The sequence below is a fragment of the Phyllostomus discolor genome, chromosome 7 (genome assembly GCF_004126475.2).
Source record: "Phyllostomus discolor isolate MPI-MPIP mPhyDis1 chromosome 7, mPhyDis1.pri.v3, whole genome shotgun sequence".
Lineage (NCBI taxonomy): Eukaryota > Metazoa > Chordata > Mammalia > Chiroptera > Phyllostomidae > Phyllostomus > Phyllostomus discolor.
In genome coordinates, this window is record NC_040909.2 from 18145006 (window position 1) to 18159166 (window position 14161).

A 14161-nucleotide genomic window follows, 5' to 3' on the forward strand; every position below is an offset into this window, starting at 1 on the left:
ACTTTAAACTAGACAGAGAATCAGGGATAGGGGTGAATAATACATTCTAAAACAAGATTGTTAGAGTTTTTTAAAAATCTCATTAGCATAGTTTCTTTTTATTACTATTTTAAAAAAATAATTTTGCATATTTTGTGTTAGTTTTTCTGTTATCTGTATTTCACTAGCATATTTACTAGCCTTTTTAGAATTGCAAGTAATGTAGAAGGCAGAAATAAAAATATTAATGTCCATTTTTTTCCCTAGTGATAAGGAATTTAAATCCCCCTTCATCAAACTGGGAGGTGGAAAAGTTGAGCTGCGACCTGAAGATCCATGGTTTGGAACAAGAACTAGAACTGATGAGGGAAGAATGTAACAATCTCAAAACAGAGCTACAAAAAGCCAAACAAACGGTACTGCAGAATTATTAATTGAGAAATTCAGAATTCTGTGTGCATTGTATGAATGGCTTTTAACTAGGTATTAAATCGGAGCTAACAAATTGTAACTACTTACTGTTACATTCTCTGATAAATTCACCTCTATCTTTCCAATTTTTGCTAAAATTTGATATACTGTATACATTTACAATATTCTTGGAATTATATAATTTTATTGTAAAAACTTTTTAAAAGCTTATTATTTATTAATTTATTAAAGCTATTTCAAACTCCCTTTCCTTCAATTTCCTTAAGTCATTTGTTTTCTTGAAAGGTTTAAAGAGAACTTGGGTTTTAAATTTCCCATTTTATTTTCCTAATAATTTGATTAATTTAGACACCATAAGAAACAATTTTTAGAATTCTTAAAAAAGACTTTAAAGAGTCCACTGTATTCAGAAGTATAATATTTTGGGGGCAAATTTAGTTTTTAACAAATAGCTGATAATTCAAGGATTGGGTTGTAGCGGGTGGTTGGGGCCAAAAACCAAAAAATCCTGATATGAGTTGCTTAAAGTGTGATTAGCTTAGTCATCCACTGAAACAAGTTGCCTATCTGTCCTCACCAAGCATCCATTTATTAATACTTTACACTGGGTTCTAACAAACTTGGATACATGTTTTCAGATGTCATGACAGATAATGCCAAGGATAAAAAGAAGTGATAGAGAAGCAAGGAAGTGTGAGCAAAGCACCAGGTGCAAAGTTTAAATTGGTTATTACAAGAAATTTAGAAGCTTAGTAGTCTGGAATCAGATAGCCATTATATACAGTCATGTATGTTAAACTAAGGTAACTGGTTAAATAATTATTTCTCAGTTCAACCACTCTGCCCATCAGAGTATTACAGCACCACTGAGGAGCTGTGTCACCTACCCCAGATTCCTCCGGGATGCCACAAACTGAAACAGTAACTACTTCCAACACCTCTGACAGCCAGCCAGGACTGTGCCTCTGAATCCCAACTGCCCTTACATGGAGCTGACAGTTCTTTCAACTCTATAGTGCAGCTTTTATCAAAGGGGACCACTAGTTAAGAATGAGCCAGGCATTAAGAGTAATACAGCACCCTACTTTGTCCTTGACCAGATGGATTCCTCTGAAACATACAAAGAAGTTGTTTTGGAGCCCCCAACCCTGATGAATGGGAAACACTACAATTACAGTCAACTCCTATTAAAGTCAAATGTTTTTTTTTCTATTTGACATCTCAAGTTGATTTTCCCAGCTCTGAGCCTGTGACTATGTACCACAATTCCTTCAAATGCTTTCAGCATCCTATCCCACAAGCCCAGCTGCCAGTCATTCCATGAGCCTTCTCTTAAAAAGATATGCTTGCAAGTAAAGATCTGTACCTTGAAGCTCTAAATTATAATTGTCGTTATATATATTTTACTTGAAATAATCTGACAGCTTTTATACATAATGGGTATTTCCATATAGAGCAGGAAGCGTAAAAACTTGTCTCGTGGAATCATAAAAACTTGTCTTATAGAATCATAAGAACTTGTCTTATAATTGTGGTACTTGACTACATAATATCAGGAGAGTTATTTAACTCTTCTGAAATTTTGTTTATAAGCATTAAATATCTATTTTTTCATGAAGATTAAATTAGATAATATATGAAGCAATTAGCACAGAGCCTACTACATTCAATAAGTGAATGTTTTTCCAAAAAAAAAGAAAAACATAATTAGGGTAATTCAGAATGGTGCTTTTTGCAATAGGTATGTAGATTTGAGTTACAGTTCAGCTCTATTTAGTTACTCTTTTCCACTAGATGGTGCTAGGAGATAAATTTGCTGTTAGTTTAATTCATCTATCATAAATCTCAGAAACAGACTTGAAGGTAGAAGAAAGTTTAGAAATCACTTCTTCCTACTGATGAAATTGAGTCCAAGAGACTGAGAAACTTGAAGAGTCAAAGGTGAAATGGGGGGAATATTAAAAAAAAAAAAAAAAAAGTCCTCATCTTCATAGGAATTTACTTGGTAGGGGGAAGTGAGATTTAAAGTTTAAAATGCTCACAACGAATATAAAATGAACCAGGAAAAGAAAGAATGGAAATGCTTAATTCATCAAGGGTTCCAGGTTTTGATCTTATCTTGACATGGCAGGATGTCTACTTTTAATTCGTGTTTCAAAAGTGTTGCCAGCCAGAGTCAGCAGTAGAATCAAAAAGCAGATGAAAGCTAGAGAAATTCATGTTCACATTAATAATCTTGGTTATGTCTGCTATAGACTCATTTACAAATATTTTTAAGATAGTACTCTCTGTGAAACAGTGCCTTCTTAAATGTGATACAGCATCTTACATGGACATAATAGTGTTTTTTGTTTTGTTTGTTCTTTTAAGTATTTAGTAAATTCATTTGACTAGGTTGGGTATTAATGAGGTAAAGGTTCAAGGGTCAGTTCCACTGTGGGTCTTTTAGACTTCCTGTATACCCACTATTCCTGCCTTTGGTGCAGTTGATAAAGCTTTGAGGAAAACAGATGGCACTGCCAAGGAAGTGCAGGAAACACTGGGTCAGGAAAGTGGAGTTGGTGTAGATGTGTAAGGTTCCTAATAACAGCCCATTCACAATATCCTGTAGTGTACTGAAGGTTCTGAGAAGTCTGCTAGTATAGGAACCTGTTTACCTTGAGCAATATTTACCAAGATTTTGTAGCCATCGGCCCATTTATGGGAAACTCCCACATCATATGGCACTGGTTGGGAAACAGATCCATTACTGCCTTTTAAAACATGGCAAACTGATGACTGGCCAGGAACCAGGTCTTTGACTATCAGAAACAATTCCTTTGTGCTTAATGCTAGTTTACATTAGATTGACTGAACTGTTTGGCAGTAGCTGGAAAAACACTTTTTCAATCCCAACTGTCAGATTTTTAAAAAATCAGTCTTTAAAAATGAAGGTTTCCGTTCTACCTATGTGTTTAAGTATACACTAATTTAAATGTATATTTTTAAATCAGTGATTCAAAGAAGCTAAAAGAGGCTGATCTGATTCCTTTATCTCCTGTGGAGAAGAGGAAAGAAAAATGTCCAAGGTTATGTGCTTTGGACGTTGTCTGATCTTGGGCCAGTTCTGCTTCCCTTCTCCCCGAGATACAACTTAAATGTTACAGTATTTTCTGAATAATCAGAAATCCAAAAAATGCTTTAACTCCTATAATCGAAAGCATTTAAAAATTTTACTCTTCACAGTTCGTAATACTCATAAAGTCCTTACACGGCCTGTTAATGTTCCACTTTAAAACACTTAGATTATGTAAATAAGAAATACTAAAATTAAATTTCAATATTTTAAATTTTGTTCTCTCAGTTTATTCTGGCCAATTCTGCCAATTGAATTACCTGTGATAGTGATTTTTATTTGTTACAGATCCTTAAATGAGAATGCACTGCAAACAAGTGTGTTACGGAGCTGTCTTAAATATATTAAGTCTATTGTTTAGTATCTTTTATAGGTTTCTTTCTGTCATATCTATAACCTACACCACTAAAACTTAAAATACATGAAGATTTTATAAACTTGTCTATATGGAAAGGAAGTTTATGCTTATCTTAAAAAGTAACCTATTAAATTTGGGTACTTTTTAAAAGTAATACCAATAAAAATGAAATAGCTATAAAACTTCCATTTTCTCATGGAATTCATTCAGATGCACCTTGAGTAAATATTAACTTATTTGTTACCCTTTTTAGAATATAGGCTGCAGATTGATATATTCAGAAATACATTTTGTAAGATTCTGAGTTCTTTTACAAGAGAGCAATTCCACTTTTTTAAATTAAAATATGAATGACTTTAGTTGTAACTGAGTTTGAGATATCTTGTACAGGTTTGGAGGTATTTCATTAAAACTGAATGTGTGTATATATGCTGTACAGCTATAGATGTATTCTACCCATCTGAAACATGTCTCTGTTAATACAAAGTGTACTGAGAGTAAGTGGACTGTAACAGCTTTCAAACTTTTTTTTAAAATGACAGGATCCATCTCAAGAAGACAATCTGCAGAGCAGAGACCTGCAAAGACTAAGCATTTCAAGGTATGAACATTTTTCATCATTCAAAAGTAATGCCTTCTTCTTCCATAGGCCACTTTGTATAGGTACTTAGATTTGTCATGATTTAACCTTAAAAACAAAGGGGTATTACTTGGGTACTGCATGTAATCTCTGACCACAAGATATAAAAGTATTTAACTGTTAGTTAACAATAGATGTGAACTTGAGTGGTAGAAAGGTGTATAATGTGATACCTTAAACAGAATTTCTAAACATTCAGTAATATTTTAGATAGGATATTAGGGAGTTAGCTGTGTAGAAGTATTTTGTAATAAATCCTAATTTTGTACATGAAGAATTACGCATTCCCACATACAGTAGTAACATTTTGTCTCAAGGGTAAACTTAGCCTTAATCTTCGGTATAATAGGAATTTTAAGAGAATTATCCTCCTGGGGTAAGGACAAGAGTAGCTATCAGAGTTTGTATGTATTCAAACATTTTCTCAAATATAGATCATTTTTACTTAAGTAACTTAAATACCGTAATTTAAATTACCTGATAATTTTTGTTTCTGCTCTGTTAGCATCCCCGCTCTGCATGGACTTCCATCCGGTATAAAATTCTGATTTGACTTCACTGTTTGATCATTTGTCTTCCAAAGTTTACTGAACTACAGTAAAGTAACTAATGTGAATTCATACTTTTTCCTATGAAAATGGTCCATTAAGGAAAACAATATAAGGAAACACCATGCAGCCACTCTTTCTGATCCAGGGATAGGCAGACTTCTTCAATAAGGGGCAAGCAATGAATATTTTAGACGTTGTGGAACATACAATCTCTGTTGCAAATAAATGCCATTTAACAGTGCTTTGATTTTGCTTTCGACTTCTAAACTTACAGCAAAGACGCTTTGCCCTTTTTATTTTTCACATTGTGTCTAGTACAGTGTCCATTTAAATTACTTCTGAAAGTTGTTTTGTCAGTTTATCTGCCTCATTAGTACTCAAGCACGCTTGTGTTCAATAGCATATGACTAAAATAACTATGTTAAGTACCTCAGTTTAAAAATATGTGATTGCTAAAAGATGCTAACCATCATTTGAGCCTTCAGTAAGTTGTTTTTGTTTTTTGCTGGTGTAGGGTTTTACTCCAGTTTGTGAAAAATGCAGTATCTATTAGATGCAGTAAAGCAAAGCACAATAAAATGAGGTATGCCTATAGAACATACCAGAGTGTAATACACATAATATGGGGATAAGTATAGTTTCTCGTAACTTGTTTTCATTGGGTTGCAGTGTAAAGTGACTGCTTGCTGTGCCTTAGAGTAAAAAATGTATGAAATACGCTCTTAAGGGTGAGTCACAGTTGACAAAATATACATTTCTAAGTCTCTGGCTCTTGGCTAAGCCTATGCCATATTTTCATTTTAGTTCCCCTGGGGATATAATAGCTGAGTAAATTTTCAAAAGCTAAGAAAAATATGTATGGCTGAAATAAAAGCTTAGTTAAGTATATTTTTCTTATTCAAGGGATATTTATTTCAGTATTAAAGAGTTAAATGCATAGTGTCAATTAAGAAAACTGGGCTTGCTCTTGCTGGTATAGCTCAGTGGATTGAGTACAGGCCTGCGAAGCAAAGGGTTGCCATTTCAATTCCTAGTCAAGGCACATGCCTGGGTTGCACACCAGGTCCCTGGTGCGGGGCACCAGAGGCAACCACACATTGATGTTTCTCTCCCTCTCTCCATCCCCCTAACCCTCTCTCTAAAAGTAAATAAAGAAGAAAAATCTTACCTTTAAAAAAAAGAAAAGAAAACTGGGCTTATTCACTTTGTAAGCAAGACATGTATGTACCCCTTCCCAGAGAATGTGAATAAATAGGCTTCGTTACATTTAATATTCAGAGGTTTGAGGTTTTACCAGGATGGCTATGAATGTGGCCCAACACAGAATCGTAAATTTACTTTAAAATCTTTTTTTGCTCATCAGTTTTTGTTAGTGTTTGTGTGTTTAATTTGTGGCCCAGAGACACCAAAAGGTTGGACACGACATAGAATTAAAAATAAATTTTCAACACACCTTGAAGACTATATAACACTTAATATTAGTTGTAAAGTAACTGCCATTACTTTGCTATCCACAAGAGGGAGAACTTATACTTAGTAACAATTTTAATTTATATATCTATAGTTTTCAATTCAGGTAACACTAAGGGCAAAAGAAAAAGACTAGATATATGTTGAACTTCGTGACCTAGTTGTTAGTTTAACCTAATTTATAAGCAGTCTTCATTTTTTTAAATTGCAAAATCTATATTAGACATTGCTTCTAATAATTCTGCTAATTCTCTTACTTTATATGCTTACTATTTCGAATGATTAAATATGTTTGGTATTCTGGTATCTAAACACTATCTTGGATGGATATTCGCTTTTCTTTTCTCCAAGTCGGGTACTGATTTACCATCTCATGCCGATAATAAAACACTATTTGCATGCAGTATTATTCGTATCATGACTGCATGAATTATTAGCATGTGTGCAGTGTTTATACCCACTGCCGTGTTATACGAGCAACTCTGGAAAGCATACCAAATGCCCAAAATGGTACCAAGGAACCAACAGCTCTTTTCACACTTAAAATAGGTTCCTATGTGAAACATGCATTGTAGCACCCATCTCATGTTTACAGATGAAATGGAGGTGGTTAACTAACTTTTGTGAAGTAATTATTTCACACATATCAAAAATCTGCAAAAAAGCCTTGTGATTTTTAATAGACTACTGGTTAACAAGTAATATTGACAACAGACGAAAGCCTGTAGATTTTTTTCAGAGACAGTATAAAGTTTATTCTGCTACTTCTATTGAAATCACTGTCTGAGTGCATTGAAGTATTTTGAGAAAAATGTATGTAACCTTACATAATTCAAAATAATTCAATTTTTCAATGTATCTGTTGGTTCTGTGATTAAAGTAGGATATTAGATTTAAACATCAAGAGTATTAGTCCTTGAAGTTTTTTTAAAAAGGTTTATAGCTCAACAAAAATTAAAGCATGAAGTGACTTGTCTGTCAAATTTGATTTCATCATTACTAAATTTACACTGGTATCTTTACTAGGCAATACTGCTTGTTTGAACACTGTTGTACTGGTTGTTCTTACATCTGATGTTGTATGTATTCTAGTACAGCAAAGGAAGAATATATGTTGAAGACTGATTTATTTATTAGCAATTAAGAACCTAAAAAGGAAGAAAATTATGAATATCCAAATAAGAATGTTTAATGGAAGATGAAACTTACTTAAAAATTACATTTAAAGTAACTAATATTTCTCAGATAATTGAAATAATATTTCTGATCATAAAAATGAGAGGAATTTGTGAAGTTTTCATTTCTGTTTCCTATAATCTCTCTAGATTCCTTTCCTTTACCAGGAAATCGTCTGGCTCTTCATGTCTTGTGCTGTCATGTCACATTGGTTTAGAACCAACAATATGAGACAGCCCAGTCAAACATAAAAGAATGGAATGCATGAAACTTAAATTTTATTTTAATGGGGCTTGGGTATACATTCAGCAATTGATATAGTATTTCGATTCACAATGTCAGAACAGAATGGTCATAAGTTAAATACAAATTTAAGACCCATATATGAATATCACATTGGTCTTGATCAGAGGTGCAAATGAAGAACATACTCCCTACTATTAAATGTATTAACACCACTGTACTATAGTCTATAATAATACCTCAATTCTGAGATGAGAGCCATAGAAACTCTCATTGGTTAGAATACTTTTTATTATAGCCTTCTGTTTAATATAGTTCATTTAATTGCCATAAATTATGGCAATGTTATTATGAATAAGGCCTTTTTAATTATTATAATGCCCTGATTAAATATTTTTCAGCTATTTAATGTTTTAATTTACATAATCTTAAAACTAATTTGAGCAAAATACAGATATGATTATTTCTATTTTAAAGTTATTCTCTTCATTAAGAAAATAATGACCATTAACTCTGTTTTTTAAACTTGTATATCAGTGATAACATGCAAAATGCATACTGGGAACTGAAGAGAGAAATGTCTAATCTACATCTGGTGACTCAAGTACAAGCTGAACTACTAAGAAAACTGAAAACCCCAACTGCAATCAAGAAAGGCAAGTCAGTGTTTGCTGGAAACCACTGATTCCAGCCAAACTGCTTGAAGAGCAACTAGCTATCCTATCTTATCAAAATCTCATCAAATGAGTTTGATAAGGCAAAGTATATATAGTCTGTTCACAGCCTACCCATTCTCTGCTTTGGCTTCAGTCTCATGCTGGTCAACTTCACACATAAAGGTGTTGCTGATGTGTTTTTTCTTCAGTACTGTATTCTTTTCCCCTTGTGGCTTTTTTTTCTCAGCCAAGTGTTGCTTATGTGTATAAGGCTGAGGTGTTAAGTTTGCTCTAGTTGACCTTTTACCACAACTACTTCATCTATTTAAAAAAAAGAAAAGACACCCAAAACTATTTTTCATTACAGAATACACCAAAGACCTAGCTCTAAATTGTTTGTTTTGAAAAAGTAACTGATTCATTATTTGGTTATTTTCTTTTTTGTAAAGTTAATTTTTCTGTCCATAAAGGATAGATTATTTAGAAGAGTACTAGGTACTTACCCCTTCTAGCCAAACAGAAATTTTCATTGCTTTGCCTTTCATATTTAACTGCTTGGCTGACAAAACATTTTGCATTTTGTGCTAACTAGTGGTGGTTACTTTGTCAAAGCTAATTTTATACCTCAGAGAAAAATCAGTGCATTTATACCTTTTACTTCATAATAGTTGTATTTCTGAAAAGTTGTATAATTTTTAAGTGCCCTAAAATTTATTTTAAAGTAATAAGATGTGACTTTTTATAAAAAATAATCACCAGTTTAAAACTGTTATATGTACCTCAGATTGTCCCTAAAGAGTGCATGAAAGAATTGTACTTAAAGCTCTCAGTAGTGTACATTAGTGGGGGGAAATTTTGCACATTGGGAAAGTTAAATTCAGAATTCCTTTCATTTTTCTACAGCTAGTTCCTTATGAAGCAGACAAAAGAACATGGTGCTTTGGCAGCCATTGACTTACTTTCTGGTTCATTTTTTCCCTTGAGTTTTACAGTGGCCAGGGTTACATATAAGGTAATACCAGTTGATGGTAGAAATAGGATCTCTCTTAAAAGGGACTTGTACAGTAATTTTGCAGTGAGTATTCAGTGTGGCTCTTTGTTTATATAATAAATATAACTTCCAAATAATAATATAGGACAAATGCTCTTTCTGTATTTCGAAATGGTTCATTCCTGTGTCCCTTCTGATCTGGTGAATGATACATATTTAGAGCTTTGGAGCATAAGTTTTCTAAAACATTTCCTACAACAGTGGCAGGCTCAAGTCCACCCCTCCTCACTCAGCACAGAACTCAATGCTTTGAGGAGCAGACAGCGCCAAGTCTAGATCACCTTTTTCCCTGACCTACAGTATCACCCTGCCCAAAAGCTGAACGGTGATACTTCCAATTCTCCCAAACTCCTCTCTCCTCCTAAGAAAAGACAATGAGCTTATTTTATAATGTGGTTCAATTGCTTTCTTCTAAAACTACAGAGTCAAGCCTTAGTTGAAATTGCTATCGCTTTTGAACTTGGGATAAATTTGTCTTTCTGCCCTTGCTGAATTGGAGGAAGAAAAGCTCATACTACCATCTTGTTGGCTGTGGCTAAACAACAGCTTCAGAGCAGTCTGTTTTCTAAGGCATTACATGTGTACTAAAGACATACTTTTATGTTATTTTTTTTTTTACTTGGTCTATAGTGTGGCCATGGCAGAATGTACATTTACCATTGCATGTGTTTCACAAGACATAGGATTATTTTGTAGCTTTTATTTAAACTGTTTTATTCATAAAGGCCTGGATAAATATTATTTGTATCTCACCAACTCACAATATAATTCTTTCTGAAAAAAATTTACTTTTGGATCACCTATGGAAAAATACTTAAATAAGTAAAGGAATATGATATTTAACAAAAAAAAAAATTACTCAAACTTAAGAACAGCTTTCTCAGTCTCCTCCACTGAAGTAAATAGCCTGGAAGCCACCTCTAGCCACACTCTTAAAAGCCAAGAACAGGATCTTTGCTTGTATTGGGTTGGCCAAAAGTTCATTTGGTTTTTTCTGTACAATGGTTCTAGCAGTGTTTAGTTGTCTTTAACTTCATTCAAAACAATTTTGTTAGACTGTATTGTGACAGCTGTCATATCAGCATGCATTTAAAAAAAGAAACTATCAAAATTGGTGGATTTTTGAGTATCCATTTTAATATTGAAGATGGAAGAAAATATGCAACTTTATTTCAAGAAAAGTAAAAACACAACAGAAACACAAAACAAGACTTTTGTATAGAGAAGGTGCTGTGATTGATCAAATGTGTCAAAAGTGGTTTGCGAAGTTTCTTGGTACTATTGACATTTTGGCCAAATAATTCTTTCTGTGGGGCTGTCTTATGCACTGGAAGAAGTTTAGCAGCATCTCTGGCCTCTATCCACTAGAAGCCAATGGCAGGAGATAGGTGACATCCTCAAAATATCCAGATCAATAAAGTTATTGGTGAAAATGAAAAATATGTCTTTTATTTTACGGAAAAAACTAAATGGACTTTTTGGTCAACCTAGTATTTTAACTTTATTAGTTTCCAACTTTTTAAAAATTTTACATTCTTCACTTTAAATAACTCAGTGATACAAATGGACAGGATTACTATGCTGTGTCCATTTTGCAAATGAGAACAGTGATACCTGGAGCAGACAGTGACTTCCATGTCAGGATAGCTGATCCAGTATTAGAACTGAGATCATTGGTCCTCTCTCTTTAAGTCCCAGTGCCCAATGATTACACTTGTTTGGGAGTGTTAACTTTATTTCCAGTTATAAATCAACCAAATTAATACATTGTTATATGTTTTTATGATCACAAATGCCATGACAGCTGACATTTGGCCTATACTTTCTTTTTTAGCTTGTGCTCCTGTAGGATGCATGGAAGACCTTGGGAAAGACAGCACAAAACTGCACTTGACGAATTTCACTGTAACATACAAAAGACATCCCACTCTCTCACCAAATGGCAAAACTCTTTGTAGTACATCTTCCCCTTTACCAGGAGATGTAAAAGTTTTATCAGAGAAAGCAATTCTCCAATCATGGACAGATAACGAGCGACCCATTCCTCATGACTGTACAAACTTTCAGGAACACAACTCTTACGGCAGAAATTCTCTGGAAGATAATTCGTGGGTATTCCCAAGCCCTCCTAAATCAAGTGAGTCAGCATTTGGGGAAACTAAAAATAAAACTTTGCCTTTACCCATCCTGCCACATTACTTGGATCAACATAATCAAAACTGCCTTTATAAGAACTAATTCTGAAGACATTCATGACTTGGTAATGAGGTTGCTATACCTCCTGCAATAGTTCTCTTGAGAAATTATTTAATAAACTGAAAGTGGGGTTTGATTAAAATTTTGCAGGGTTCTTCGATGTACACATTTGCACATATTGTACCATAGTACGTAGTTGATTTTCCAGTATGAAAGAGCAACCCTCCAGCTTCTCTTCTGTCTAAGAATCAGATATATGCTAATAATAAACTAATAAACGAGGTGTTTCAAAAAGACAGTTCTACCTTTGATGATGATTGTAAGTTTCTGCCTCTCACATAAAGAATGAAATTGAAAGCTTTTAGACACAGTTTTACAAAGCATGTAAAATGCCTAAATTTGTTCATTAAAAATAGAGGAGGCCATTAACATAAGAAAAAATGGCAAGTTGCATAAAGGAGCAAATGGCAATGTGAACGGCTTATATTTCTGTTGACTTATAGTGCATAAATAAAAATATAAATAGTGTAATAACAGTATGTAGGTTATTCCATCTCTATATGCTATTGTTTTCAAAGTTTTAAATCATTTTTAATCACAATGTTGATAAAATTTAGAATTGCGATTTGAACTTTAAAACTTGAAGCAACCTGATCATTGAAGCCAACTTTGTCCCAGTACATCCCTCAAGTCCTAACTGAAGTGATTAAATAGTAGAAAATCTATATGGTGTGTGAATAAACTATTATCCTATACATCAACCAATTAGAAGTGAAAAGAACATCACAAAGGTTTCAATCTAATCTGTCTCTTCAGAGTCTATAATGAAGTCATTTTCTTCAAAGGGTCTATACCCGCTCATGTAGACCAGCTTATAAATTGTTAGGCTTTGGTTTGAAATGTAACATTTTCCTCACTGAGTGGTTTTTAATCGATTTAGGAATTTAATTCTAAAAACCAAAATCTATGCTGTATTGATACAGATACAGTCATAGCATGTCCCCAAACTCTTTGATTCTAAATGGCCTATCATTTATAAAGAAGTAAGGAAAAAACAAGGATGGCTTCACATGGAAATTACTAAGTTCTTTCAGGGCTGCAGTATTAAGAATATTAGTAATAAAATTATTACTCGATTCCTATATCCTTTGCCTGAGATAAAGTGTTTCATGTGGGAAATCTTAGCCTTTTTAATAGACAGTTTGAAATGTTTGTCTTGAACTAAAAGATTATCACAGATTTCTGTATTGACTGAATAGCATACATACATAAACAGTGTTCACTGTTCACCAGACTTTTGTCTATTACCTCACTTACTCAAGCTTGTCTGTGATTAATGGAATTGGTGTCAGATGCTGGAATTTATTCTGACCAATGAACACAGCTGCCTCAAGGGAGTAGAATCTCCTGCCAAGTAACAGAAGACAATATGCATAAAACAAATATAAAATTCCAGGCTTCAGCTAAAGGAAGCAACTACCTGTGTAATACCACAGCAGCAGAAACTATTTTTCATGTAGCTACAGAGGCTGTATATTATATCTAATCTCTAAGCTTACTGGTTTGCCTTTTTTAAAGCCAAGATTGGAAATTTTACAATGTAAAGAAAATAAGTTGTATGAGATAATGGCTTGATTAATGCTTTGAACAATGCAAGGAAATTATTTAATTAAAATTATTTTTGTTTGAAATTGAAGTGGGAGTGAAATTTTGTCCTTGACTCCATATTCCAAGGTCAAGTACTAATTTTGAGTTACTAATTTGATTCATATAAAAGGTATCTGTCTTGTTAAGCTAACTTCTTTTAAGTGGAGAAAATGCTTTTCCATCTAAACAGAAGGGTATCTGTGAAACAGGTATGTTAGAAAGTCAATGGTTAGTGTTCTTGGTAGTTTAAAGTGCTAAATAAATGATGTGTGAGACTACTTTAAAAAGATTAACCAAAAATTGTTTGTACCCAGCCATAATTTTTTAAATGTACACTTTATGATCATCTGTTCTAAGTAAGATTCACAGAGAAATGAAAGAATGGGCCATCTGTAGTTTTATAAACTTGCTCCAAAGGGCTTCCCTTGAAAATTTCTTAATCTTTAGATTTTTATAACAACACATCAATTTACACATCCATGACAATGAAGAGAACATAGCTAACAACAAAAAGGCCACTTACTCCTTCCTCTTGATCCCCATCCCCTATTGGGTAAAAATTTTTTGTTATCTTGTCTAAAAGGAAACAGGTTTTGCCAAAATGGAACCTAATTCAGAAGCAGCGCAGGGACATACCTATGTGAAAC

The 14161-nt window shown here is 33.5% G+C and overlaps 1 protein-coding gene across 8 annotated transcripts in view; it reads left to right on the forward strand.

The window, feature by feature from the left end:
- The window catches only part of AZI2 (5-azacytidine induced 2), a 39753-nt gene that overhangs the window by 11941 nt on the left and 13651 nt on the right, over positions 1 to 14161 (forward strand). For 2 of the 8 annotated variants that reach the window (XM_028518110.2, XM_036030561.1), the window contains 4 exons: positions 247 to 395; positions 4427 to 4485; positions 8502 to 8620; positions 11506 to 13523. In XM_028518110.2, coding sequence (XP_028373911.1) covers positions 247 to 395; positions 4427 to 4485; positions 8502 to 8620; positions 11506 to 11909 — 731 coding nt within the window. In that variant the 3' untranslated portion in view covers positions 11910 to 13523. Of the gene's footprint in view, positions 1 to 246; positions 396 to 4426; positions 4512 to 8501; positions 8625 to 11505; positions 13524 to 14161 lie in introns of those variants that run through there. The other 6 variants (XM_036030563.1, XM_036030562.1, XR_004904201.1 and 3 more) reach the window with 5 other exon arrangements.